We start from the raw sequence: 26,572 nt of genomic DNA on the forward strand, positions 1-26,572 counted from the left end.
AACTGAGTTTCACTGTAAAGCTAAATGGTTGCTGATCTTTTGAGTTGTGTCAGTTTTCTAAAGGCAAATTCCAAATGAATAGCAAGTTCTCGCTTCTAACTAAATGAACGGTGTGAAATTTTATGTTAAAAGAAAAAATGCACACATGTATGTTTTAAATGTACCTTGTATTTTTAAACAGTATTCAAGTTAGTTATTCCTACCTAATTACTTACGGCATGTAGCATCATAATATTGTGCAAATTTGCTATTTAATGAAGCAGATTCCAAATGTCACACGACATTCAGCAGGATTCATGATCTTGTTAAAATGTTGTTTGTTTAAGAAGATATTGCATGATGTGTGAGCAAGTAGAAAACAGTGGAGAATAGAACTGCAGCAGTAACTTATTTTTAGTTTTCAAGACCATAGTCTGCATGTAACATTAACTCTGTAGCATTGAATGCAGCATGAAGTGGTCATTGTTGTCACTTTTGAGGAGGATGCAAGAGAGAGGACATCCACCTTCACCTTATTAATGATATATTCGGGTGTAGGGAACAGCATTATTAGGTTTTCAGATGATACAAAACTTGGCAAAGTAGTAGATCATGATGAGGATAGTTGTGGTGACATAGACAGGATCGTAAAATCAGGAGAAGCATGGCAGGTGGAGTTCGATGTGTAGAAGCGTGAAGTGATGCACTTTGGAAGGACTAATATTGAAATACAGTATAATATAAATGGCACAAATTTGAAAAGTGTAGATGAGCAGGGAATTTATGGACACATTGATGCCCATATACACAAATCTTTAAAGGTAACAGGGCAGGTTGATAAGGTGATTAGAAAAGTACTTGTGGTGGCGGGGTGGGGGGGGAATTTATGCTCTCCCCCGCGGTGGGTTTGGAGGCAGGGAGAGCATAAAATAGGGTGGGATGATGGCCGGGGGTGGGGCCTCCCGCCATCATCCCACCTCCGCCAAAATTTAGTCCATGGTAGGAAGGCCTGTGAATAGCCTTTCCCCTTCCCCCTCTGTGGCCAATTGAGGCCCTTGCTGGGCAATTAATCCCCAATGAAGGGCTTCAACACATCACCGCCGCAATTAGCCATGCGATGGACGATCCTGCCACTGCATGGGAATCAGGGCATGAAAAACCATGCGGACTGCTTCCTGGCCCGGTGGGTGGAGTCCCTTGTTAAAACGATTAAAACTCCCTGCCCTTGTAAGTGACCCCCCCCCCCCCCCACTTACATCCCTCTCCCTGCGACCCTCACCCTGCAAGACCCCTCTTGCCCTCACCTACCTGTGGCCTGAGTCCAGGGCCTCCAGAAGGTGCTGCTCCGGCACCAGCCACCACCTGTGTGGTGCTGCTGCAGCTGCCGGCCTCTGATTGACTGGCAGCTCTCCGAGGATGGAACTTCCGACGATGGGGTCCTTGATCCCATGGAAGGCCTGCTGCTGTCCACTTAAATGGCTGATTGGCACTAGATTCTGCAGGCCCTCCGGAGAAGAGGCGCTTGTTCAAGACGTTGAGACGTCAGCATAAATTCCCGGCCTTGGGTTTATTAATAGAGAAATAGAATATAAAAGCAAAGAGATCATGCCAGAGCTTTATAAATCACCAGTTCAGCTTCAGCTGCAGTTATTGTGGACAAGTCTGGGCACCGCACTTCAGGAAAAAAGTAAGGGCCTTAGAAAGGGTACAAAGGATACCAGGATGTTACCAGGGACTTCAGTTACGAGTAGAGGTTGGAAAAGTTAAGGGTTAGGAGATGAGGAGAACTTTTTTCACTGAGTTGTTGGGACCTGGAATGCTCTACTGGAAAAAGTGGTGGTAGCTGCCTCCATAATCATTTTAAAAGAGAGTTGGACAGATACTTGAGGATGAGGAATTTACAGGGTTACAGGCAAAAAGCAGGGATGTGGGACTAAGCACAACTGGGCTTTCAAAGAAACAGCACAGACATGATGGGCCGAATGGCCTCCTTCTGTGCTGTAAGTTTCTATGATTCTATACCTTTAACAGCAAGTGCAAAGAACTCATGGACTTCTTTATCAGTAAGAGAGAGATCATCCATTCAGCTCATTTTCCAGTTGCACACCAAACTTCCCCTTTCCAGCTCACCGCACCCTTGTCCTGACTTCCATCTCTCTAATTTCTCTTTCACCTGCCCTCATGTCCTCTCCAACCTCACGTCCATGAGACCCACTCCTGCTCCCTTGACCCCCTTCCCACTAAACTGCTGACCATCCATCTTGACCTCCATCTTAGCTGGCATTGTAATCCCAAACCATCTCTGCCAGTAGATTCTCTTCCCATCCGGCACCTTGGACTTCCGAAAGGATCCATCTGTGGCCTTCTCATCTGCAAGTTGATCATCCGCAGACATGGATTCAGCTTCCGTGTGTACACTTAGCTTTAACTTTCCACCAACTCTCAACTCCTCCATTCCCTCTGTCATGTTAGATTGTCTGACTTCCAGTGTTGAGTGAGCCATGATTTCGTTCATCTAAGCATTGGAATGACCATTTCATGTCTTTGTCATCTCCATACTCAACGATTCCAATGCTCTTCTGATAGACTTCCCATTATCTGAAAACTTCTGCTGAAAGGACATTAACTGTTTCTCTCTTCACAGATGCTGCCTGACCTACAATTTCCAGTATTTTCTGTTTTTATTTCAGATTTCCAGCATCTGCAGTATTTTGCTTTTGTATCTATAAACTTTAGTTCATCCAAAATTCTGCTGCCTGTTTCCTATCTCGTGCCAAGTCCCATTTGCCAATCGTCCCTGCCCTGCTGACCGACAGTGGCACCTGGTCTACTGACAATTCACATTTAAAATTCATAACATTTAAGAAGTATTTAGATGAGCACTTGAAACGCTATAGCAGACAAGGCTACGGGCCAAGTGCTGGAAAATGGGATAACAATAGTTATTTGCTTGATGGTTGGCACAGACACGATGGGCCTGTTTCTGTGCTGTATAACTCTATGACTCTATAACCTTCTCGTTAAATCCTTCCATGGTTTTTCCCCTCCCAGTCTTTGTAATCTCCTCCAGTTCTACAATCTCTCACTCAAACTCCTCCATTCCTGACCCCAGTCTCCTGTGCATGGTCCTGCATTTTGCTCTAAAATTAGTGTCTTCAGTCTTTTTTTTTTCACGTTGGGTATGTGGGTGTTGCTGGCATGACTGGAATTTATTGCCCATCCTTAGTTTTCCTTGAACCACTGCAGTGATTTAATACACCTCAGCGGCTTGCTAGCCCACATCTCGGCCAGACCGGATAAGGACATTAAGTTTCCTTCTCAAAACGAAATTGGTGAACCAGTTGGGTGTTTACAACAATCTGACAATTTTTACTGATACCAGTTTTTTATTTCCACTTTTTTAAAACTGAATTAAAATTAAATAAAAAACCGCTATGATGGGATTTGAAATGGATGATGAGTTCAGCCCTTGATTAGTAGTCCAGTGACACCACTACTACACTACAATGCAACCGAGGCCCCACTTCCTGCAATTCTTTCCCTGAACTCCACTGCCTCTCCGCCACACTGTCCTCCTTTAAGACTCCCCTTAAAACTGACTTCTTTGACAAGCCTTTTGGTCAAATGTCAGCCATGACCAGTCAGTTTAACATCTGTCATTGGGAAATTGTTAGAATCCATTATTAAGGAAGTAATAACAGGACATTTAGAAAGTCAAAACGCAATCCATCAGAATCAGCATGGTTTTATGAAGGGTAATCAAGAAGATCACCCCCCTCAAATCTAAATCGGGGGACATAATCACTGACCAACGCAAACAGATGGACCGCTGGGTTGAGCACTACCTAGAACTGTACTCCAGGGAGAATGCTGTCACTGAGACTGCCCTCAATGCAGCCCAGCCTCTACCAGTCATGGATGAGCTGGACATACAGCCAACCAAATCGGAACTCAGTGATGCCATTGATTCCCTAGCCAGCGGAAAAGCCCCTGGGAAGGACAGCATTACCCCTGAAATAATCAAGAGTGCCAAGCCTGCTATACTCTCAGCACTACATGAACTGCTATGCCTGTGCTGGGACGAGGGAGCAGTACCCCAGGACATGCGCGATGCCAACATCATCACCCTCTATAAAAACAAAGGTGACCGCGGTGACTGCAACAACTACCGTGGAATCTCCCTGCTCAGCATAGTGGGGAAAGTCTTTGCTCGAGTCGCTCTGAACAGGCTCCAGAAGCTGGCCGAGCGCGTCTACCCTGAGGCACAGTGTGGCTTTCGTGCAGAGAGATCGACTATTGACATGCTGTTCTCCCTTCGTCAGATACAGGAGAAATGCCGTGAACAACAGATGCCCCTCTACATTGCTTTCATTGATCTCACCAAAGCCTTTGACCTCGTCAGCAGACGTGGTCTCTTCAGACTACTAGAAAAGATCGGATGTCCACCAAAGCTACTAAGTATCATCACCTCATTCCATGACAATATGAAAGGCACAATTCAACATGGTGGCTCCTCATCAGAGCCCTTTCCTATCCTGAGTGGTGTGAAACAGGGCTGTGTTCTCGCACCCACACTTTTTGGGATTTTCTTCTCCCTGCTGCTTTCACATGCGTTCAAATCCTCTGAAGAAGGAATTTTCCTCCACACAAGATCAGGGGGCAGGTTGTTCAACCTTGCCCGTCTAAGAGCGAAGTCCAAAGTACGGAAAGTCCTCATCAGAGAACTCCTCTTTGCTGACGATGCTGCTTTAACATCTCACACTGAAGAATGCCTGCAGAGTCTCATCGACAGGTTTGCGTCTGCCTGCAATGAATTTGGCCTAACCATCAGCCTCAAGAAAACGAACATCATGGGGCAGGATGTCAGAAATGCTCCATCCATCAATATTGGCGACCACGCTCTGGAAGTGGTTCAAGAGTTCACCTACCTAGGCTCAACTATCATCAGTAACCTGTCTCTAGATGCAGAAATCAACAAGTGCATGGGTAAGGCTTCCACTGCTATGTCCAGACTGGCCAAGAGAGTGTGGGAAAATGGCGCACTGACACGGAACACAAAAGTCCGAGTGTATCAGGCCTGTGTCCTCAGTACCTTGCTCTACGGCAGCGAGGCCTGGACAACGTATGCCAGCCAAGAGCGACGTCTCAATTCATTCCATCTTCGCTGCCTTCGGAGAATACTTGGCATCAGGTGGCAGGACTATATCTCCAACACAGAAGTCCTTGAAGCGGCCAACACCCCCAGCTTATACACACTACTGAGTCAGCGGCGCTTGAGATGGCTTGGCCATGTGAGCCGCATGGAAGATGGCAGGATCCCCAAAGACACATTGTACAGCGAGCTCGCCACTGGTATCAGACCCACCGGCCGTCCATGTCTCCGTTATAAAGACGTCTGCAAACGCGACATGAAATCGTGTGACATTGATCACAAGTCGTGGGAGTCAGTTGCCAGCATTCGCCAGAGCTGGCGGGCAGCCATAAAGACAGGGCTAAATTGTGGCGAGTCGAAGAGACTTAGTAGTTGGCAGGAAAAAAGACAGAGGCGCAAGGGGAGAGCCAACTGTGCAACAGCCCCAACAAACAAATTTCTCTGCAGCACCTGTGGAAGAGCCTGTCACTCCAGAATTGGCCTTTATAGCCACTCCAGGCGCTGCTTCACAAACCACTGACCACCTCCAGGCGCGTATCCATTGTCTCTCGAGATAAGGAGGCCCAAAAGAAATCGTGTTTGACTAATTTGCTAGAGTTCTTCGAAGATGTAACAAGTAAAGTGGATAATGGGGATCCTGTAGATGTAGTATATCTGGACTTCCAGAAGGCATTTGATAAGGTGTCACACAAAAGCTTAGTACACAAGGTAAGATCATATGAGTTAGGGGCAGTTTATTAGCTTGGATAGAGGATTGGCTAACCAAAAGAAAACTGAGAGTCGGGATAAATGGGTTCTTTTCTGGTTGGCAAGATGTAACTAGTGGGGTTCCAAAGAGTTCGGTCCTCGGGCCCCAGCTATTTACAATCTATATTAATGACTTGGATGCAGGGATAGAAGGTACTATAGCCAAATTTGCAGATGACACTAAAATAGGTGGGATAGTAAGTTGTAATAAAGAATTAAGAAATTTACAAATGGATATGGATAGGTTAGGTGAATGGGCCAAAATTTGGCAAATGGAGTTTAACATGGATAAGTGTGAGGTTATCCAATTTGGTCACAAGAATAGAAAGGCAAATTATTATCTAAATGGAGAGCTTCAGACTGCTTCAGTGCAGAGTGAACTGGGTGTCCTCGTGCATGAATTGCAGAAAACTAGTATGCAGGTGCAGCAGGTAATAAGAGAGGCAAATGGAATTTTGGCATTTATTGTTAAAGGAATAGAGTGTAAAAGTAGGGATAAAAGCAAAATACTGCGGATGCTGGAAATCTGAAATAAAAACAGAAAAATGCTGGACAAACTCAGCAGGTCTGGTAGCATCTGTGGAGAGAGATTATAAAGGTAGGGAAGTGTTGCTGCAACTGTACAAGGCATTAGTGAGACCGCACCTGGAGTATTGCTTACAGTTTTGGTCCTCTTACTTGAGGAGGGATGTAGTTGCATTGGAGGCAGTTCAGAGGAGGTTCACTGGATTGATTCCTGGATGAGGGGTTTGTCTTATGAAGAGAGATTGAGCAGTTTAGGCCTTTACTCTCTCGAGTTTAGAATGAGAGGAGATTTAATTGAGGTATATAAGATGATTAAGGGGATGACAAAGTAGATGTAGAGAGGATATTTCCTCTGGTGGGGCATTCTAGAACGAGAGGTTTTAGGATAAGGGGTAGCAGATGTAAAACACAGATGAGGCGAAATTACTTCTCTCAAAGGGTCATGAGTCTGTGGAATTCACTACCCCAGAGTGCGGTGGATGCTGGGACATTGAGTAAATTCAAGGAGGAGATAGACAGATTTTTAATTAGTAAAGGGTTGAAGGGTTATTGAGAACATGCAGGAAAGTGGAATTGAGGCTGAGATGAGATCAGCCATGATCATATTGAATGGCGGAGCAGGCTCGACGGGCTGAATTGCCTACTCCTGCTCCTAGTTCTTATGTTCTTATGACTCAGTGGAAGTGGGTTCGAGGCAGGCATGCTGGCAATTTCATACAAGAGGACATCGATGCAGTTGCCTGACACGTTTCCGCCTCCGAGATTTTTCCTGAGCTGGCTTCTCCCCGATGATGGCCACCCGCCTGGAAGTGGCGAGCAGGCGATTAAGGCGATTAAGCAGGCAATTGGGAGGTATTTTGTCAAAGAGAGGCAATTTTGTCAGAAGCACACGGGCCCACGCTGTGTCTGCACATCATCCAAGCAGATGAGGCAGTTGCACAGTGGGAAGCCATTGATTAAAGCATCGGCCATTCAGTCCTTTGCATAAAAGGGGGAATCGGCAAAAAGAAGCTCATTCATTGCCACAGACTTGCCTTAGTGGAAGCAGAGCTCTCAGAATGTGTGCTGAAATTGGGGAACTGTGTTTGTAGTCGGGGTCTGTCTGGGTCCCTGGCAGTGACAGGGAAATTTTGCAGCTGAGGTTGTTGTAATTGAGGCTATCTCTGAAAATGGAGCCTGCCACGTCTAGCTCCCGCAACCCCGAATTGAATGGTGCTCACGGAAGCAATCCACGAATTGGTTGCTTCCGACAAAATTCAGCTGGATATCATGCAATAACCTCAAGCAGGGTCAGGTCCCAGAAAGGGTCCTGACGTCGGGTTCCTGACCCTTCTGGGAAAATTCAGCCCCCTGTCTCCCATTTGTCCCTGATCTAACCTCTAAAACAGATGATCTGGTCATTTATTTCATTGCTGTTTGTGGGACCTTGCTGTGTGCAAATTGGCTGTCATGTCTTCTATATTACAATAGTGACTCGACTTCAAATGTACTTCATTAGTTGTAAACAATTTGGGGCACACTCATTTATTTATTTAGAGATACAGCACGAAAACAGGCCCTTCGGCCCACCGAGTCTGTGCCAACCATCAACCACCCATTTATACTAATCCTACATTAATCCCATATTCCTACCACATCCCCACAATTCCCCTACCACCTACCTATACTAGGGGCAATTTATAATGGCCGATTTACCTATCAACCTGCAAGTCTTTGGCTGTGGGAGGAAACTGGAGCACCCGACGAAAACCCACGCGGTCACAGGGAGAACTTGCAAACTCCACACAGGCAGTACCCAGAATTGAACCTGGGTCGCTGGAGCTGTGAGGCTGCAGTGCTAACCACTGTGCCGTGTGTGTTGTGGAAATATTTATATACATTTAAGACTTAATTTTTTCTCCATCCCTCTTAACATTTCCTTTTTTCACTGACATCTCTATGAGGCACCTTTTCTACCTGAAAGATAGGCTGTATATAAATGCAAATGTTACTTTTGTGGCCAGCTTACAATGTCACTGCATACTGTAATATTTCAAATGTGGTAAATTTTCTTAATGTCACCAGATATGACCATTCCACCATGGCAAAACAAATATATGAAAAGTATACAATTGACAAAAATATTGTAATTCACTTACATAATTTCACTGTTAAGGTTAAATATCTGAGATTGCATTCTATTTAGGATCATTTCGGATTATATAGTGATTAAAATTATATAATTATATGCATCAGAAATTAATCACTGTACCTTGGTAGCAATCTCACCTTTGAGACAGAAAATGGTGGGTTCAAGTCCCACTCCAGGATTTGAGCATATAATCCATGCTGACACTTCATCCCAATGGCCGCCTCCTGTGCTATAAATTTCTATGATTCAATGCAGTACTGAGGGAGTGCTGCACTGTCAGAAGTGCTGTCTTTTGGATGAGACATTAAATCACTCTCTCAGGTGGACATAAAAGATCCCATGGCAGGGGCATTCTCCCCGCTGTTTTCAGCAACATTTATTTCTGAACCAATATTTAAGAACAGGTTATCTGGTCATTATATCACTGCTGTTTATGGGACCTTACTCTGCATAAATGTAGGAAAAAAAATCGCGGCGGCGCGCTTTGAAGCCGACGGCCTGCCCCCACCGAGCAGCCACCGCCAGCCCCCCTGATATTACACGCAGGGCTCAGTTAAATGTAGCGGTTGGAGCACCAGCCCCTGATGGTGTCGAGGGGACGGCTGCCGTGTCCCCGGCAACGACGTTCGGCACTACCACGCAGGTGCCGGCGCCATTTCTAAAGGGCTTCAACCCCTTCAGGTCAATTTAAATGTTTAAAGCGCTGTCACAACACTTTTCATTCAAATTAAACATTAAAACATGGAGGCTCTTTCCCAGCCCCCACATGGTATTTTTATTGTCTGATGTGATTGAAATATATTTTAGTCCCAGCATGAACTTCCCCTCCAACTCAACCCCTTTCCAGCATCCCCACGGTCAATGATTATTGTTTTCCCCGCTTCTCTCCCCCCCCCACCCCGATAATTTGACTCCTCCTCCCTCCCAACCAGTGTCTCACCTCGGAACTCCGTACAGAGTTACGAAGGCGCGCGAGTTGCTGCTGGTGGCTGTAAAATCGGCGTGGGATGGCCGCCGGTGGCAGGTAAGTTCGTCTGCATTTTAATTAACCTCATTTTAATATTTTAATGAAGGCCCCGCAGTGGGGCCTCGCCGCCACCGCTAATATCTGATGGGGCCTTCTCGGCGTCGTGGGTTGTGGCGGGCCACTTCCGCAAGCATTTTACAGGCCTCCCTGCCACGATCCACGATGCCAAGGGGCTGGTAAAATCCAGCCCTTTGTTACTAAAGGAGCAGAAGAGAGTGATCCGTCAACATTAAATCTTACCTATCATAGAATCAAAGAAAGTTTACGGCACAGAAAGAGGCCTCTTGGCCCATCATGTCTGCGCCGGCTGAAAAAAAAAGGCACCCAGCCTAATCCCACTTTCCAGCATTTGGTTTGTAGCTCTACAGGTTACAACACCTCAGGTGCACATCCAGGCACCTTTTAAATGCGATGAGGCTTTCTGCCTCTACCACCCTCTACCAGGCAAAGGGTTCCAGACCCCCACCACCCTCTGGATCAATTTCTTTTTCCTCATCTCCCCTCTCATCTTTCTACCAATCACATAAATCTTTGCCCCCTAGTCACTGACCCCTTTGCTCAGATAAATACGCCCTTTCCATCCACCATATCCAGGTCTCTCACAATTTTGCACATCTCAATCAAATCTCCCCTCAGCATGCTCTGTTCCAAGGAGAACAACCCCAGCCTATCCAATGTTTCCTCACAGCTGCAATTTTCCAGTCCTGGCAATTTCATCATACTTGGGATATAGGATATGTTTTAAGGTTAAATAAGAAATTATTTTCAGCAGCCTGCAGCATATTGCTAAACAAATAATTTACAGTTTGAATTATTGAAGTGTAATACACCATAGTTTAACTTTTTCTCTAGAAATGAAACCCACACCTCTTATTTAGTCTTCTGACAGTAACAGTCAAATGCAATTGTTTAGGCGATTGGGTTGTATTGTTGATCAATTTCCTTCATCCTCTGCTGAAGGTACTAATTGATGCTCAGGTGCAGTTAGTTCATTGTACGGATAACCCTTCAGGTCTTTACCCAAGTACTGCTCAATCTATACACTATGTTTTTTTTTAACCTCTGTAAGGCAGCTCAAGTATCTGCCACAGATCACAAATTTAATATAGCTTATCATAGAATCATACAACACAGAAAGAGGTCATTTGGCCCTTTGTACCTCTGCTGTCTCTTTGAGCTACCCAGTTAGTCCCACTCCTCTGCCCTTTCCCCATAGCCCAGCACATGTTTCCTCTTCAAGTATTTATCAAATTACCTTTTGAAAGTTACTGTTGAATCTGCTTCCACCACCAGTACAGACGGTGCATTCCAGAAAGTATTCTTCTAATAAATGTTGAGCCAAAGGGTATTCCTCATAAGTCCTGGCAAGGCTATTCAGTAGTGGGTGCATCACATTTCCTCACCTGAGATGTACACTTTCAGCATGGGTTACTGATTAGTAATTGAGAGCAGGGACCATGGTTGATATTTCCCTACCTTGTCCCAGGATGTTGAATCTAATTATGCCAGCCTTTCCACTGAGGTCAACTAACTTGATACAGTCCAATCTTCCAATGTGGAATTTGCCTGTTTCTCTGGCATTGTATTAAATTTATGCATCTGGCTATCAAGGGAGCTATTTTGGTCTATTTAACTATGGCTCGGTTTACTTTCCAAAATAGCATATAGACAAAATGAAAAATAGGAGTATGGCTTTATTGCTTCGCAGAACATTTTTAGTCTTGCCTCTGTGTGCTGTATCCATTTGTGAATTACTAGAAGGAAAACAAAACAAAAAAATCCCTAGGGTTCCCAAACTGATCATACACTACCAACGTTAATGATCTGCATTGTTTGGTGTTAATTTGCCACAATATTGAATCATCTGAAATAGCCAGAAGCTATATTACATGGAATCAAAAGTTCTCTGCCTCTGGAAAGCAGCTCAAATATTTACCGCCTTTATACCACAGGAAATAAATTCTTTTGTCAGTGTAAGCCAGAGGACAAATTAAACATTAAAGAGACCATGGGGGATTGAAACTAAGTGTGGTTTGTAGAGATGAATACAAATCACCATTAACATTTCCCCTGGCAATGTTGCTAGAATATTGGGTGTAGGTGCCTTGATTTTGTCACTTTTGACACCTTGTCACAAGTAGCTTAAACCCTCTCTCTTCCCAGCACTCAGTAAGAGGTTACGACCATATTGGCTAAGTAACAGCTGGGATTTTGAATGTCATTACAACATATCCTCTGCCTGTTGAAAAGAACAAGTAAGAGGGGATTTAGCTGACACAAAGCTAAGTTTACTGAATCGTGAGATGATTTAAAAAAAAACCAATAGGATCTTAATTCCTGCCTGCGTTTGCCTGATGCTGATGTGTATTTTGCAATCCACTGGAAGTAAAATGTAGGAGGAAAGAACAGATGTTGTAATGTTCACGAAACAAGCCACTACCTAATCCCCGGCTACAATCCTGCAATAAATTGCAAACTCGCAACATCCTAAAGCCCCCAGAAATGTTCTGTTGTAAAGTGCTGACATTGATCAGTCCATTAGAATTCAAATAAATGTACCAAACGCAACTGAGCATGAAAATGGAGCCTGGTGTCATATGGATTGTTTAAAAAAGTTTATTGAAATACTTAAGTGAAGATTAGTGGAGTTAAAACAAGGTCAGATATCACTCTTGTAGTTCGTTCATTTTATTCTTTAATCATTTAAATTTTGAGGGAATCACAATATTTTTCAAGTTTGTAGTTTTTAATGGTAGTTTGTTAGGGAAATTAGTTATTGTCAGAATTCTAACTTAGCATGGTTGCCTCTTCAATATACTGAGGGCTGTTTACCTGCCTTCTCCGTGATTTAGCAAGATGAGATCATATAAATTGATAACCATCTCTGTGTTTTCTTCTGATTCATCTGTGACCTGAACTCTACTTGAACCTAGTTAGACACAAAACATTCAGGATTCTTGGCTGAAGCCATAAAATTTAATTAAATCCTACAGAAATGATGTGTAAAAGAACACCACAGTACCCCAATAAAGTGAAAATAAGTACTGTGATGGATTAAAATAATAAATGTGCCTGCTTCTCTGTGTTTGATGTGAAGGCAACAAATATGGGCTTCCAGCAGTCAATATATATAATGTTAACAGGAAAGGTTATAAGTGACATGCACAGGGATCTCATCTGCTTAAGATCACTGTATACATTTACTGCTGGTTCTATGGTGTTGACTATGGATTTAGCAAAGCTGCCACAGCAACATCAGACTTGAACAGTGTCAGCTATGGCTCAGTTGGTAGCACTCTCACCTCTGAGTTCGAAATTTGTTGGTTCAAGTCCCACTCCAGGACTTGAGCACAAAAATGACACTCCTGGTTCTACTGAGGGACCACTGCATTGTTCAGAGGTGCTTTCTTTCAGATGAGACCTTAAACCAAGGCCCAGTCTGCCCCCTCATGTGGACTTAAAAGATCCCATGGCACTTTTTGAAGAGGAGCAGGGGAATTATCCCTCAATCAACATCACAAAAACACATTATCTGGTCATTATCACATTGCTGTTTATGGGAGTTTGCAATGCACAAATTGGCTGTCTTGTTTCCCATGTTACAAAAGTATTTCATTGGCTGTAAAGCACTTGGGAAATGTCCTGTGGTCATGAAAGGCGCTATATATAAATGCAGTTTTTTTTTGTTTTAACAGTGTTTTGCTGTGCAGCCCGCAGTATGAAATTATAAGTGATCACCTAACTCAGTGGTGTGACACTGTATATAAGATTTTTCACAAAAGCTCGCTGAATCTGTAGTTGGGGACAGTTAGAACAACGGAATATATCTCAGCATGGAACAAATTGTTTCCATTGTTTACTTTGGACTAAATATAATGCCTTTAAAATTGTATGTTAAGTATTCACATGTTGCAACATTAGAGGAGAAAGGACAGCCACATGTGCCTTAAATAGCACCCCAGAGCTCAATTGTTTGCTGCAGTCAGCATCTGTAAGCGTGCAATTTAAAAGACATGTTTCATGCTTCTGCCCTCGAGCAATGTTTGAGGAAGCCATTAAATTATTTCTTCATGAACCTGAATTAAAGTACAGTTTTGGAAACATTCAAATATGCAGAATATTCGGTCAGACACAAGAGAACGTGTTATATTTCCTTTACAAGGCAGATCAGTCAGTCAGCAAAATATATTGAGTTCCATAAATTATTGCGGAAAGTTCAGTTGCTTCAACAGTTTGCTCATAATTCCACAATGTTGCTTAGGAGCTGGCATCCTGTATTAATTACGTACAGATGTAAAGATCAGAGAACTGATTCATAAGAACTGTAGAAAGAAAGAAGGCAAAGATAAATGTTTCTTTTAGCCTTGCACTATTTAATTTATTGTGCAGTTGTCCAAGAGAGGATAAATCTGACCTCCTTTTCTTCCTCCATTTAGGAATGATCTTAGGTGCCACATTTGCACTCCAACTGAAGGATCTGCTCATAAAGACATGCCTCAAAGACAGAACCAGAGTGCTAATTGGCCCATTCTGCTGCACTGTGCAACTGGAAGCCAAGTGGTGCAGGCATAGTGGCGACCCTGACCCACATCACTCCGTTCCAAAAACTCTCGTCGACTTGAAAGCTGGACTGATCCAGGTTTGTGTGGGTGGCACTGGTGTCTGGGAGAGTCTGGCTTTAATGATTGTTCCTTGTTTGACCCAAATGTCTTTTATTTCCAGCCCTCTAAATCATACAAAAAGCACCCTTGTAACATGATCAGGTTATCTGGTAAAGCTCAACATTGTTGCATTTGAAGTACTTGATTTTTTGTATGAGTAATAAACTTTTAAAAAGATCAGAGCAGAACAAACAAAACTGTAGGGCAATAAGATGAAATGGCCAATACCATAAATACTGTAAGGCACTTAAAATAATTAGAAGTGTACACAAAGCATTTTGTTTTCAAGGCAGTAGAGATATGATGTAACTTTTTTTTAGAGGAATTGTTGAGACTTGAGCAGTTGGCCATAGAAACACTTCTAGAATGAGGATTGTTCACTTGGCACACAGCACTATTTCATGTATGACCTTTGACATCTGCTATTGACAAGTGATCATTGTGACTGGTTTGAATTGAACTGATACATAAATCCTTCCCACCTTTTAGCCCTTTTATGAACTGCAGAAGAAATTCTGCATCTGTACTTATTCACAAAAGGCTACAAGTTTGTAGATGTTGGGTGGTTTCATAGGCTTCCCTGAATGCAATTTGCAATCTTTATTATTACACTGTTGAAGTCTTTTTACAACCTTTATGTAACCAAGATGTAGATTCTAAAATCTTCTACAGATGGTTAAAAAAGATAAAATTTAAATAATCTTAAAGCTACCTAAACTTTCTCAAAACATCATGTTAAGTAAGCATTTAAATAATGTGCATACATACATATGTTGTGTTCTCTGGGGCTCCAGAGGTTGAGTGGTAGTATTGGTTGAACAGTGAAGCTGCTCCCATTTCTAATTATCAGTATTAGCGTTATAGGGGACAGTTATATTGTTATAATTTATAACAATATAAAGTGTTTATATCTGTACCACTGGTGTTGGAATGCAGACAGTTGAACATAAAATTATTGTGCAAATGTCCATTCTTATGCATCTAATCATAGCCAGAGAATCACCTGCAATGGCTTCTCTTCCTGCTCCCACACCTTTACCTCTGGTGTCTCCTCCTATAACCTATTTCTCATCTACATGCTGCCCCTCGTCAACATCATCCGAAAGTACAGTGTTAGTTTTCACATGTACACTGATGACACCCAGCTCTACCTAACCACCACCTCTCTCAACTCCTTCACTGTTGCTAAACTATCAGACTGCTTATCCAACATCCAGTACCGGATGAGCAGAAGTTTCCTCCAGTTAACTATTGGGAAGATTGAAACCATTGGGCTAGATTTTATGGGCTCCCCGAGGCGGGGTTGGAGGCAGGGAGGCCCATAGAATCGCAACGGGGGGCGGAGGATCCGTCACCAAGCGATTTTGCCGGGACCGGGATAGGCCAACGATGGCCATCCCTCCCAGAGGCCAACCGAGGACCTTAAATGGCTATCAATGGCCACTTAAGGACCTCCTGCCTCACTTACCTGAGGTTCATGGTTCCAGTACTGAGCCTGGGTCCAAGGCCTCTGCGCCACTCAGTGGCCACCGCTCCCAGTGGCACTGCTGAGCTGCCAGCCCTCCAATTGGCCGGCAGCTCTTGGAGGCCAGATCCCTGTATTTAAAGGGACGGAGATCCCGGCGCTGGAACCTGCACCTCCGGAGGATCGCACCGGGGATTTGCAAAAAGGCCGAGGCAAGGTCCCCCCCCCCCCCCTCCGCCTTTTCGGCTCGGCGCCAGGAGGCCCGCTGAGCCCACGAGATTCCAGCCATTGTTTTTGGTCCTTGGCTCCATTCCCTAGCTACTGATTCCATCCCTCTCCTTGGAAATGTTCTAAGATTAAGCCAGTCTGTTCACAACCTTGGTGTCACATTTGACCCTGAGATGAGTTTCCAACTTCATGTTCACGCCATCACTAAGACCGCCTATTTACACCTCTGTAACATTGCGCGACTTCGTTCCTTTCTCAACTCATCTTCTGCTGAAACCCTCATTCATGCCTTTGTTACTTCTAGACTTGACTATTCAACACACTCCTGGCCGGTCTCCCACATTCTACCCTCCATAACTTGAGGTCATCCAAAACTTTGCCTATGTCTTAACTCGTCCCATTCACCTATCACCCCTCTGCTCGCTGACCTACATTGGCTCCTGCTCAAGCAATGTATTGATTTTAAATTTGTTTTCAAATCCCACTATGGCCTCGCCCCTCCCTATCCCTGTAACCTCCTCCAGTGTCAAAACCCTCCACGATATCTGTGTTCCTCTAATTCTCGCTACTTGAGCATTCCCAATTTTAATCGCTCCACCATTGGTGGCTGTACCTTCAGTTGCCTCGACCCTAACCTTTGGAATACCCTCCCAACACCTCTCCACCTCTCTACTTCACTTTCCTCCTTTAAGACACTCCTTAAAACCTACCTCTTTGACCAAGCTTTTGGGTCATCTGCCCTAATATCCTGTGAAGTGACTTAGGATGTTATATTATGTTAAAGGCGCTATGTAAATATAAGTTGTTATTAAAATATGCAGATGATGGCCTGCCATCCTGCTGTATTCTGTCTTCAGAACTAACCCAGACAAGGCTAGGTCTGTTAATAATTTTCCATTGCTAGTTCTGTATCGATGGTAATGAGATCTGAGGCCCAATATTGGGTGTACTTCAAGCCTCACCATTCAGGCACAAAAATGGATGTGCTGAAATTTCTAGGCCCAAGATTGTAATATGACATTATGGATACCCGGAGCAAAAGAGTTGGTCCTGAAATTCTGTCTTGGATCTACCAGTCCGATGCTGTAGCACTGGCAGGTGACCAGTGGAATTTGCAGTAAAATAGCAAACATGGCCACTTTCAGCCATTCACTTCATTTCCCCAAGAGTTCTCCCAGAGTTATGGCTGGTGAGCCATAGAATCCCAGTGGAATTTTCAGGACCATAGTGATCGGGCTGCAATTACTGTCACACAAAATCATCAACAGTTCATTAACAGAGAAGTAAATGGGCAGACTAAGTTCCTCTAAAATAGTTTAATTATATATTAGGATTTTTTAATGTGTTTGTTCCCCTATATCTTATAACGAGTAGTGCTTCTCTTTTTGATGTCTTTTTAGATATTCTGGGGCCAAGAGCATCTGAACTGCCTGAATCTGCTGCATGAACTTCTCCAAGGCTATCTCAGGCAAGATGCCAAGACTCAGACATCAGACCACACACAGCAGCCATCATCTGCCATGGGCAGATATCAAGCTTCCAAGACTGAGCACAGTTCTGATGACTTGAGAACAGGGCAGTTTCAGTACATTCAAGATGCAGGTGCGTGGAATTATTGCTATACCATAATGCGGAAATATGATTGGAGCAATTTAAGCATGGAATTTTGATAAGCTGGATATAGATTTGGGAGGCAAAACACATCATTAGAGGGGAAAGTGAGGTTGGAGATGGGGCAGTAGTTTGCAAGAACAGAAGGAATGAATTTGGGTTTTTCGAGGAAGAATTGATGATGGCAGTTTTGAAATGGTGGAGGCAGTATCTGAGGAGAAGTACAGTATTAGCTAGCTTGCAAGGCCAGGAAGTGCAGTTGGGTAGTCAGCAATTTAGCAGGAATGGGTCAAGGAAGCAGGAGATGGCTCTCATGGACAAGTTGAGCTTGGAGATGGCATGAAAGTAGATAATAGAGAAAAAAAAAAGATGTGGATTCAGGTCGAGGGAAGGGGAAAGGTTTAGTCGCAAGAAGAAGGGGAAGGGAAGAAGCAGAGAAAGTGGAGTAGATGGTTTCAATCATAATGACAAAGAGGTCAACACAGACAGGATAGATTGATGAGCAGAACCTTGTGTGGTAAAAGATGCGCACAGCAGTCTTGGATGGTCTGAATATTACAGAAGATAGGGGATGTAATGTTGGCCGGGAGAGCATTGAAATAGTTGAGTTTGGAGGTGACAAAAATATGGATCGGCTAAGGCAGGACGGCTAATGTAACAGGTGGAAGGAGGTGGCCTTTCTGATGCAGTCTATAAGAAGGGCAGCTCAAGATCAATTTGGACATAGGGCAGATGTTTCTGGGCCCCTTGGAGGTGGTTTTGGAGCCAGGAAAGTATCGGAAAACCCTGTCGGGACGGCTCCCCCATTCTGTCCTGCCTCCGGCCCAGTTTCTAGGGGTTGGCAGCCAATCGATCCAATTCAGGCCCCAATCAAGGGTCATTACCCACACACCGACAGAACTTTCCCGGTGTTAGAGAGGCCCCCCCACTGAGTCTGGAGCCCGGCAACCACTGGAGGCAGCTTCCCGGCAGCAAGTTGGAAGGCCATTGGAGCCTTTTTTTTATTTGTTAATGGGCAGTAGGCATCACTGGCCAGGCCAGCATTGATTGCCTGTCCCTAATTGCGCTTGAAAAGGTGGTGCTGAGCTGCCTTCTTGAACTGCTGCAGTCGATCTGGTGCGAGTACACCCAGAGTGAAGTTAGGGAGGGAGTTTCAAGATTTTGACCCAGTGACATTGAAGGAACCGCGATATATTTTCAAGTCAGGATGGTGTGTGGCTTGGAGGGGAACTTGCAGGTGGTGGTTTTCCCATGCATTTGCTGCCCTTGTCCTTATAGGTGGTAGAGGTCACGGGTCTGGAAGGTACTGTCGGAGAAACCTTGGTGAGTTGCTGCATTGCATCTTATACATGGTACACACAGCTGTCACTGTGCATCGATGTTGAAGGGAGTGAATGTTGAAAGTGGTGGATGGGGTACCAATCAAGCGGGCTGCTTTGTCCTGGATGGTGTCGAGCTTCTTGAGCGTTGTTGGAGCTGCACCCATTCAGGCAAGTGGAGAGTATTCCATCACACTCCTGACTTGTGCCTTGTAGATAATGGACAAGCATTGGGGAGTCAGGAGGTGAGTTACTCACTGCAAAATTCCCAGCCTCTGACCTGCTCTTGTAGCTACAGTATTTATGCGGCTGGTCCAGTTTAGTTTCTGGTCAATGGTAACTCCCAGGACGTTGATAGTGGGGGATTCAGTGATGGTAATGCCATTGAACATCAAGGGGAGATGGTCATTGCCTGGCACTGGTGTGGCACGAATGTTACTTGCCGCTTATCAGCCCAAGCCTGGAGGTTGTCCAGGTCTTGCTCCATCTGGACACGAACTGCTTCAGTATCTGAGGAGTCGCAAATGGTGCTGAACATGGTGCAATCATCAGCGAACATCCCCACTTCTGACCTTATGGTGGAGGGAAGGTCATTGATGAAGCAGCTGAAGATGGTTGGCCCTAGGACACTACCCTGCTGTGATGTCCTGCGACTGAGATGATTGACCTCCAACAACCACAGCCATCTTCCTTTGCACTAGATATGACTCCAACCAGCGGACAGTTTTCCCCTTCATTCCATTGACTCCAGTTTTTCTAGGGCTCCTTGATGCCATACTCGGTCAAATGCTGCTTTGGTGTCAAGGGCATTCGCTCACATCTCACCTCTTGAGTTCAGCTCTTTTGTCCATGTTTGGATCAAGGCTGTAATGAGGTCAGAAACTGAGTGGCCCTGGTAGAGCCAACCTGAGCATCAGTGAGCAGGTCATTGCTGAGCAAGGTAGAAACGGCCTCATCCACAATCGTTCCTATGGAGGGGCTCCCCATCCATACTGATGGCCCTAACAGCTCTGGGCCTTTTGTTTTAAATGTTCTGCAGCCATCCGAGAGCATCTCCATTTTGCCTTAGCCTTATGACATTTGCCAGAAGTAAAAAATTTTAATTGAAGGTTATTTCTGTCTTTTTTTTCCAAATAGTCTACATATATCAAGAATTGCTCAGGCTGTCAAGGGTCAAGGAACAGTTGCATTTTGGCAAAAATCATGTTGTACAAAATTCAGTGTATCATATTTTAATTTGAAACCCTATAAATCAGTCCTCTGTATTTAATGAAGATAAAAATATACATACAGTTGAGACTTGCGCACTAGAATTTGATATACCAGATTGATGGCATTTGTATATAATATAATACTTTTTGTTTGTGTTTAAAAGCTGTAAACAATTACGCACTTTATAGATGTCTGCCTTGGCTTTGTGGTGCACTGTCGCCTGAGTCAGAAGGTTATGGATTCAAGCTTCACAAGTGCATAGTCTAGGCCAATACTTCAGTGCAGTACTGTGGGAGTGCTGCACTGCCGGAGGTGTTATTTTTCAGATGAGACGTTAAACCGAGGCCCCATCTGCCCCCTCAGGTGAATGTAAAAGATCCCATGGCACTTTTTGAAGAAGAGCAGAGAAGTTCTTCCTAGTGTCCTGGACAATATTTATCCCTCAACTAACATCACTCAAACAGATTATCTGGTCATTATCATATTGCTGTTTGAGGGAGTTTGCTGTGTGCAAATTGACTGTTTCATTTTCTACATTGCAACACTTCAGGAGTACTTCACTGGCTGTAAAATGCTTTGGGACATCCTGAGGTTGTGAAAGTCAAGTCTTTCTTCTCTCTGACAGTGGAATCATTAAGACTGAAGCTAACGTGTGCTGTTTTGAGGTCGAAAAGAAAAATCAAGAATGCCATTTTTCTGCAAATCCCAAATCATTTTATTATTTTAATTACATCAAAAAAATCCATCAGATTCCAGTTTATAAACCTCAACAATAATTCATATTCATTTTCATTTGTTCTGTCACACATTACAATTCAGCTGCATTCCATGCCATAACGAAAATGACCATCTTCCCTCAGCAGATCATTAAACTGAATAAAATGGCTGTACTTCACTTAGATTATTGATCTGGTTCTCAAAATCTAAAAAATAAAAGCAAATTGTTGGCACAGTCAGTATGGTAACCCACTATTAATGTCCTCTTATTGTGTGACCACGTCTGTCACTCAATCAAGATCCAAAGAAAATGAGATTTTCTACTTGGTTGCATCAAAAACAAATCACAATATTTCAGGTCTATGATTTCTAAAATAGTTTAATGTATGGTAAAAATTAACAGGTGTGCTTTTTAGTAGAAAATATATATTTAAGCTTTTTATTAGTCAGAATACGCGTTCAATGTCTTGCAAATTTTCCTAGATTTCTTTTTATCTATTATAGTTGTATGATGTTTTGTGATGAGTGACTGCAAGTTTTCAATTACTTGACTTATACAAAGATATTTGTTACTTGAGTGCAACCTGGGCAAGATCTTACTTTCACAGGTGGCCTCTGTTGTAAATTCATTTGGAAGTGCAGTCTATTTTGTTTAAACTCTGAGCTTCAATTTGCACTGACCCATGAAAATATAGCTTATTATTCTGGAATGTGCACTGCTGTTCCTGCATCTGTATTACATATTGGATCATGACAGTTTGAAAAGCCAAATCAAATCCAAGACTGATCTGAAGCATCCAAACGAGAGATCTGTTTCCTCAATCTTGAGTTTCAGCAAACAGTGGTCAAAATCAAAGATCCATTAAAACATGAGGATCTTTTGGGTTCCACTTGACCACATCTGTTTTGCCAAAAGTTTATGAATGTTCACAAATATTTTCTTAACACTTTTGATTCTTTATAATGTGCTGCTTGTTGTGAACTGTCTATCTGACTGTATGGATACATTTCTGAACAGCTTTCATTTTACTGTCTGGGCATTTTTGCCAGCTGTACCATGTCCCTGCAGCTGCTAGGCAACTGGGATGGTGACAGATGTTTGCTTCATTGGCTAGCCAAGTGGTTAATTGACCAAGGTTTAATTGGTGGTCATGAAAATCTTTTCCTATTGTTTGTCGTTTGACATCTCGCCAATCCAAATCCTGACACTAAATTACCTCTCCTTCCCCTAAAGCCTGCCAATATTGCTTACTTCTCCCTTCTGGCATTGCTTCTTCCACCCAATTCACAGCAGCAGTTATCTCCACTTCCTGAAATAGCACACCCTGGATCCATTTATCTGAAAACGAACTTATTTATAATACAAGAGCAAAATATTGTGGATGTAAAGGCCTGCTTGGGTCTGCAAAAAAAAAAACCCAATCGGAGCCTGGCAGAACCACATCCGACCCAAGCCTAAACTGGCCCGAGTCCTTCCAGTTTTTCCTGCGCCTGACCCGACTATCAGTTAACTTACCTTCCGTTTTTCGCTTTGTTGCTGATCTGCACAAGCTTAAAATGACTCTAACAAAACCACCTTTCTAGTCCAAAAATTAAATTAACGGTGGAGCCACTTACCTGTGATAGAGCGTGTCCGACCCGAGCTCGAATGCCGGACCCGCAAGTGCGACCCGACCCGAACCCGACACATGTCGTCGGGTCCTATCGGGCTCGGGTCGGGTAGCAGGCTTTTCTGTGGATGCTGGAAATCTGAAGTAAAAATGAAAAATGTTGGAAATACTCATCAGAACTGGCAGCAGCTGTGGAAGGAGAAACAGACTTCATGGTCTGGATTTTACCGACACCTCCCCCGCCAACATCAGGTTTCGTGGTAGGGTGGGGGCCAGAAAATGCCTCCCGGAGAGGGCCGCCATGCACCCCGGCGCCAGGAGGGCAGGCCCAATATGACCAGTGGTGGCGAGGCCTTGTGGCGGTCCCCTGGCCGCTCGGCAACGGGACTGTAATTTCAATATTTAAATAAATTAAAATATGTGAATTAATTAATCTCACGTCGCCTCCTGATGTCCCGCCATGATCTTCAGCCCGGCAGCCGGCACTCCCGTCCGGGGAAACGAGGTGGTGGGAAGGGGTGGAGGTAAGTTTATCAGTGCGGGGAGGGGGGAGGTGAGGGAACGGGGTCAAATTAGCATCATGGATGTAGGGGATGGTGGGAAGGGTTGTAATTGAAAGTTTCTACAGTTTCGGGGGAAGGTCAGATGGTAAAGTTAAGTGTTTTGCGGGGGATGGGGGAAGAGCAAATTATTAATTTAATTGATATTGGGGGTTGGGAGAGGGACAAAAGAGATGTGTTCATTTATTTTAAATCCATTTCCTTTAAAATATTTAAATTTCCCAGTAGGGCTGATAGCCCTTTAAAAAATGGTGTTAACACTTGTGCACAGGCAGCTGTTGCCATTGCCAGAGAGGGAGTGGCCCACCCTGACTATTTAAATGAGCTGCTGTATGGAAGATTGTGGTAGCTCCGCGATATGCGGCCTGCACTAGCAGGCTGCCTTTTTTTTTCGCCTGCCACCAAAATCGGCGGCGGGCACATAAAATTCAGCCCAATGTTTCAGATCGATGGCCTTTCATCAGAAATGGAAAATGTTCGAGATGTAATGGGTTTTAAGCAAGTACAGAGGCAAGGAAAGTTGGAGGAAAGAGGAAAAGGGAAGGTCTGTGATAAGGTGAAAGGCAGGAGAGATTAATTGACCATAGGGATGATGGTGCAGGGACAAAGCGGTAATGGGAAAAGTTAAGAAACAAAAGATGGGTCTCGAGGATCTGTAAATAGCAATGGCAGAACTGTTACCAGTACCTGCTGTCTGAGAAAATGGAAGCAGTGATTATAATCTGAAATTGTTGGACTCAGTGTTGGGTCTGGAAGTGCCTAATCGATAGGTCCTGTTCACTGAGCTTCTGTTCAGCTTAATTGGAACAATGTAGGAGGCCGAGGATAGAGAGAGCAGAGCGGGACAGAGAATTAGAATGGCAAGCAGCCAGAAGCCCATGCTCACACTTGCAGACTGAAAGGAGATGTTAAGCAAAGTAGTCACACAGTCTGGATTTCGTCTCCCCACTATAGAGGAGACTGCATTAGGAGCAGCGAATGCAATATACCAAACTGAAAGAAAAACAAGTAAATCGCTGTTTCATCTGGGAGAGAGTTTGGGGTCCAGACTAATCAGAAGGGAGGAGGTGAAAGAGCAGGAAGCAGGGAGTGGGGGTAGTGTAATCAAGGTAGCTATGGGATTCGATGGGCTTATAGTAGATATTGATAGGCAGATTTCCAGCATCTGCAGTGTTTTGCTTTTGGTAGGCAGCAGCCTGTCCCTAGAAATGGAGAAAGGAGTCGAAGAAGGTAAAGGAAAATCGGAGACGATGCATGTGAAGGCAAGAGATATAAGGAAATTGGAAGCAACGTTGATACAATTTTACAGCTTATTTTTAACCTCTCTTTCCTCTTCAATATTCTGAACACATTGTCACCACCCAGCTGTGAGTCCACCATGATTTATTTGAATCCTTTCATACTTCCATCCCATTCACAGGACTGAAAATTCAGCAACATACTGTAATATAACAACTGGCACATTATCCTTTCTTGTTGTTATTGAGTTATCTGCAGCTTTTCAGGTGGTTGATTATTCATTTCCGGTCCACACCTTCTCCTCCATAGTCTATTTCCATGGCACGAACAAAACATGGGTCTATTTTCTATCTTTCCCGATGTAGTCAGTATATCTCTTCGAGTTGTTTCATCTCCTGCCCCTGCAGTCACTGTAGCTTGCCATCTTTTGAGTAATTTTTTTTGATGCATCTTACATGCTGCCCATAAGTGACACTTGCAGCCCACCTGCCATATGTATGCCATTGAACCCCCCTACCCCCCATCTAACTTTACCTCTCCACCACCACCCTTGCTCCCATGAAAACTGCTATGATGTCTGACATCAGGTCCTTTATAATCAATTCTACTCAGCTTTGTAGTTTCGCACACAGGCTGAACCTGATGCTGTTCAACCCTGAGCTGAACTTCAAATCCATTTTTCTGGGTGCCACCAATACCATCTATTTCTGGTGAGTTCTCAACAATCCCCCACCACCACTGAGACCATCATCTAACTATTACTCACCTCAAGGTGTGATTGCTCCAATGCTTTTCCTCCTGGCCTTTTGAACTGCACGTTATATAAACTTCAATTCATGTTCTATATTGCACCAGTCGCACAATCTATTGCCCCCTACACTTGTTGATGTCTATTGGCTCTCCATTCCCCAGCGCATCAACTTCAAAATCTTTGTCACACTGCTTGTCCAAAATCCATCAAATTTCTCCAATTAAATATTGGGAAGATCAAGTCCTGCTGACCCATCACCGCCTATGCTTGCTGGCCTAATTTGGCTCCCAGTCCAGCAATACGTTCAGATCTCTCCACTCTTTCCTATCTCTGTAACGTCCTTCAGCCCTACAACCCTCCAAGATATCTGTGTTCCTCCAATTCTGGTCTCCTGAGCATCCCTAACTTCCATCCCCTCATCCTTGGCAACCATGCTTTCAGCTGGCTGGGCTCTAAGTCCTGGAATTCCCTCCCTAAACCTCTCCTCCTCTCTACCTCTCTCTCTTCCTTTAAAAGTGCTTGAATACTACCTCTTGGACCAAGCCTTGGTCACCTGTCTTTATATCTCTTTATGTGGCTCTGTGTCAAATTTTATTTGATAGCGCTCCTGTGAAATGCCTTAGTATATTTTACTTTATTAAAAGTGCTTTATAAATGCAAGTTATTGTTGTTCTCATTCTCAAATCTCTCTATAGCTTTCCTTTTCTGCAGTATTTTTAACTCTGAGACCGAACACTCACTGTGGTCCCGGGTCTACCGAATTGTTTCTAAACCCCTGTGCTGCCCAACCCACCCCTCTCCCCCTTTCCCCTCTGTCATTCATGGTACTTCAGCCACCAATGCACTCTTCATAACTGCCTTTGCTTTGTTACCTTTCTCTCCACTACTAAAAACCTCCACTAATCCTGCTGCTTCAACCATGCCTTTGATGGCCACCCATTAGTTCTCTCTCATTTCCTGCTCTTGTGTAAAGTGATGCCAATGGCCCTACATTAAAATAACAGGAGAACGTTCAAAAGGGAATTGGATATATACTTGCAGGCCAACGGGGAAAGAGCAGGGGAGCGGGGCTAATTGGATAACGCTTTCAAAGAGCTGGCACAAGCACACGGGAGTAGGAGTAGGCCATTCAGCTCCTTGAGCCTGTTCCACCATTCAATTAGGTAATGGCTGATCTGTATCTTAACTCAATCTACAGCTCTTGGTTCTGTGACTCTTTATGTCCTTGCCTAACAAAAACTATCAATCTCAGATTTTAAATTTTCAATTGACTGCCAAACGAATGGCCTCCTTCTGCACTGTATGATTCTATGAATCTATTGCACGATTCTATAACTTATTCAAGGCTTATTTATAAGGTAAACTAATAGAAGCAGTGACATTATGTTGATATTTCAATTGAGTAACTGAAGAATGTCAAAATGAGGACGCACTTACTTTGTACCTGTTAATTTTTGTTCTATTTCAAAGGATTTAATGAAATCTTTTGGGATTAATACCGTAAACAAAGAATTTAATGTTAATCATTGATAACTGAGTGTTTTGAAGAAAATATCCACACATAAGAATATTGTGACAAGCTTTGGAAGGATGTCTGTTTATATACTGGAACACTAGCTTTGCTGAAACTTGAGGTTT

The 26,572-nt window shown here is 43.8% G+C and overlaps 1 protein-coding gene across 9 annotated transcripts in view; it reads left to right on the top strand.

Moving 5' to 3' along the window:
• The window catches only part of LOC137369760 (intermembrane lipid transfer protein VPS13B-like), a 1,379,747-nt gene that overhangs the window by 1,176,374 nt on the left and 176,801 nt on the right, over nt 1-26,572 (top strand). For all 9 annotated transcript variants that reach the window (XM_068031169.1, XM_068031166.1, XM_068031168.1 and 6 more), the window contains 2 exons: nt 13,998-14,200; nt 17,316-17,517. In XM_068031169.1, the coding sequence (XP_067887270.1) occupies nt 13,998-14,200; nt 17,316-17,517 (405 nt within the window). The remainder of the gene's footprint in view (nt 1-13,997; nt 14,201-17,315; nt 17,518-26,572) is intronic.

Source organism: Heterodontus francisci, chromosome 5, assembly GCF_036365525.1.
Source record: "Heterodontus francisci isolate sHetFra1 chromosome 5, sHetFra1.hap1, whole genome shotgun sequence".
Classification (NCBI taxonomy): Eukaryota; Metazoa; Chordata; class Chondrichthyes; order Heterodontiformes; family Heterodontidae; genus Heterodontus; species Heterodontus francisci.